This window comes from Buceros rhinoceros, unplaced genomic scaffold, assembly GCF_000710305.1.
Source record: "Buceros rhinoceros silvestris isolate BGI_N320 unplaced genomic scaffold, ASM71030v1 scaffold43096, whole genome shotgun sequence".
In the NCBI taxonomy this organism is placed as follows: Eukaryota; Metazoa; Chordata; class Aves; order Bucerotiformes; family Bucerotidae; genus Buceros; species Buceros rhinoceros.
The window spans coordinates 4793-6309 of record NW_010417709.1 but is presented as its reverse complement, the minus strand read 5'-3'; the positions used below and the strand labels follow the sequence as shown (position 1 = coordinate 6309).

The following is a 1517-nucleotide window of genomic DNA, read 5'->3' as shown; positions in this document are numbered from 1 at the left end:
GTGGCAGGTGGCCCCTGAGAAGGTGCTGTGCCACAGCCCCCCCATGCATCAGCAGAAGCCCATCATCCACTTCAAGCCCAACTGTGGCAGTGTGGGGGATGCGGATGAGGAGGAAGAAGAGCATGAACATAGTGACCGGGAAGTAACAACACAGGAAGCCACCACGATCACCTTCTTCCCACCACATCAGTCCGACCCCCAAGACCACACTGCCGTGCCCCGTGCTGTTACCCGGCCTCCTCTCCCTTCCACAACACCTCCCCTCAGCACCCCTGGTAGCTCCACCCTCACCCCAAGCACCAGCACCCAGCCCCAAACCACCCTTGCTGCCGGCACTTCCAGCACCTTCACCGCTCCCATGGTGTCCACTGGCGTGTTTCCCACCACCTCCGCAGCAGTACCTTCTACTGCCAGGCTGGAGACCTCTTCCACTGTCGGATCCTCTGCTCCTGCTCTGAAGTCGACCACACCAGTAATCTCCAGCACCGAGTCTTCCACTCACACCCCAACACCTCCAGCTCCCCTGGACACCACACGCTCCACCCAGCCTCCTCCTTCCCCTCCACCTGCGCAGGTCTCACTCTGCCCGTGCTCCAGCCCAGGTCTGGCCGTTCCCGTGCTGCGCCCACAGGCAGCTGGGGAGGGTCCGCAGTGTCGGCAGTGGGTGCTCCGGCACTGCTGCCTGTTGCACTGGGTGCTCTACCTGGCCTCCTTGGTTCTGCTGGTCCTGACCGTGCTGGCTCTAGCAGGCTGGCTGCTGTGGATGTGTCTGGTCAGACGGCCCTTCTGGCACCAGTCCCTGAAGAACCAAGAGGTGCAGCATCCGCTGCTGAGGAGGAACAAGTCGACAGGAAGCCCTGCGATGCATCTCGGCAGCTTCCAGAACCCCCTCCAGCGCACCACGTTCTGCACCATCAAGGAAGTAGAGTTGTGCCCTGAGGTCACTTACTGCACCTTTAAAGATCTGGGAGTACAGCACAGTCCTCCTGCAAGTTCCTCCTTCTGCACCACCAAGGAGCTCTGGGTGCACCAGAGTTCTCTGAATGCTTCGTTCAAGCCTTTCTCCGGGGAGCCGATGGCCACTAACCTCGGCTCCCAGAGGGCCCCTTCTGCTTACAGCCTGGACAGGGGCGTCATGGCCATCGGCGATGTCAGAGTGAAATACGCTGACAACACCTTGTAACGCTTCTGCATGGTCAGAGTCAGAGACGGGGGATGGTAGCTCTGCTCCACACACCTTGATCTACCAGGAAAAGATCTGCTGGTCCAGGGAGAAGCGGTCCAGCTCGTGCCTCTGGCATTGCTCCCACATACCTTCACGTTTTCAGACCTGAAATAGTGACGGGGGTACATGGCGGGAGGAGAAGGTGTCCTGAACTGCTCAGGGCTGGTCCGGGGCTGCCACTGCCTGGTTTTGGGGGTGTGGGGAAGCAGAGTGAGCTTTGTACCCCCTGTCCCAGCTGCTTCTGCTTGAGTGACGCTAAGGAAGACGCGCGAGGCTTTCAGCTCTGTGCCAT

The 1517-nt window shown here is 60.3% G+C and overlaps 1 protein-coding gene across 1 annotated transcript in view; it reads left to right on the top strand.

Moving 5' to 3' along the window:
* The window catches only part of GP1BA (glycoprotein Ib (platelet), alpha polypeptide), a 2274-nt gene extending 1091 nt beyond the window's left edge, over positions 1-1183 (top strand). Inside the window, exon 3 of the mRNA XM_010138258.1 lies at positions 4-1183. Within this exon, the coding sequence (XP_010136560.1) occupies positions 4-1183 (1180 nt within the window). The remainder of the gene's footprint in view (positions 1-3) is intronic.
* The last annotated feature ends 334 nt before the right edge of the window (positions 1184-1517 follow it).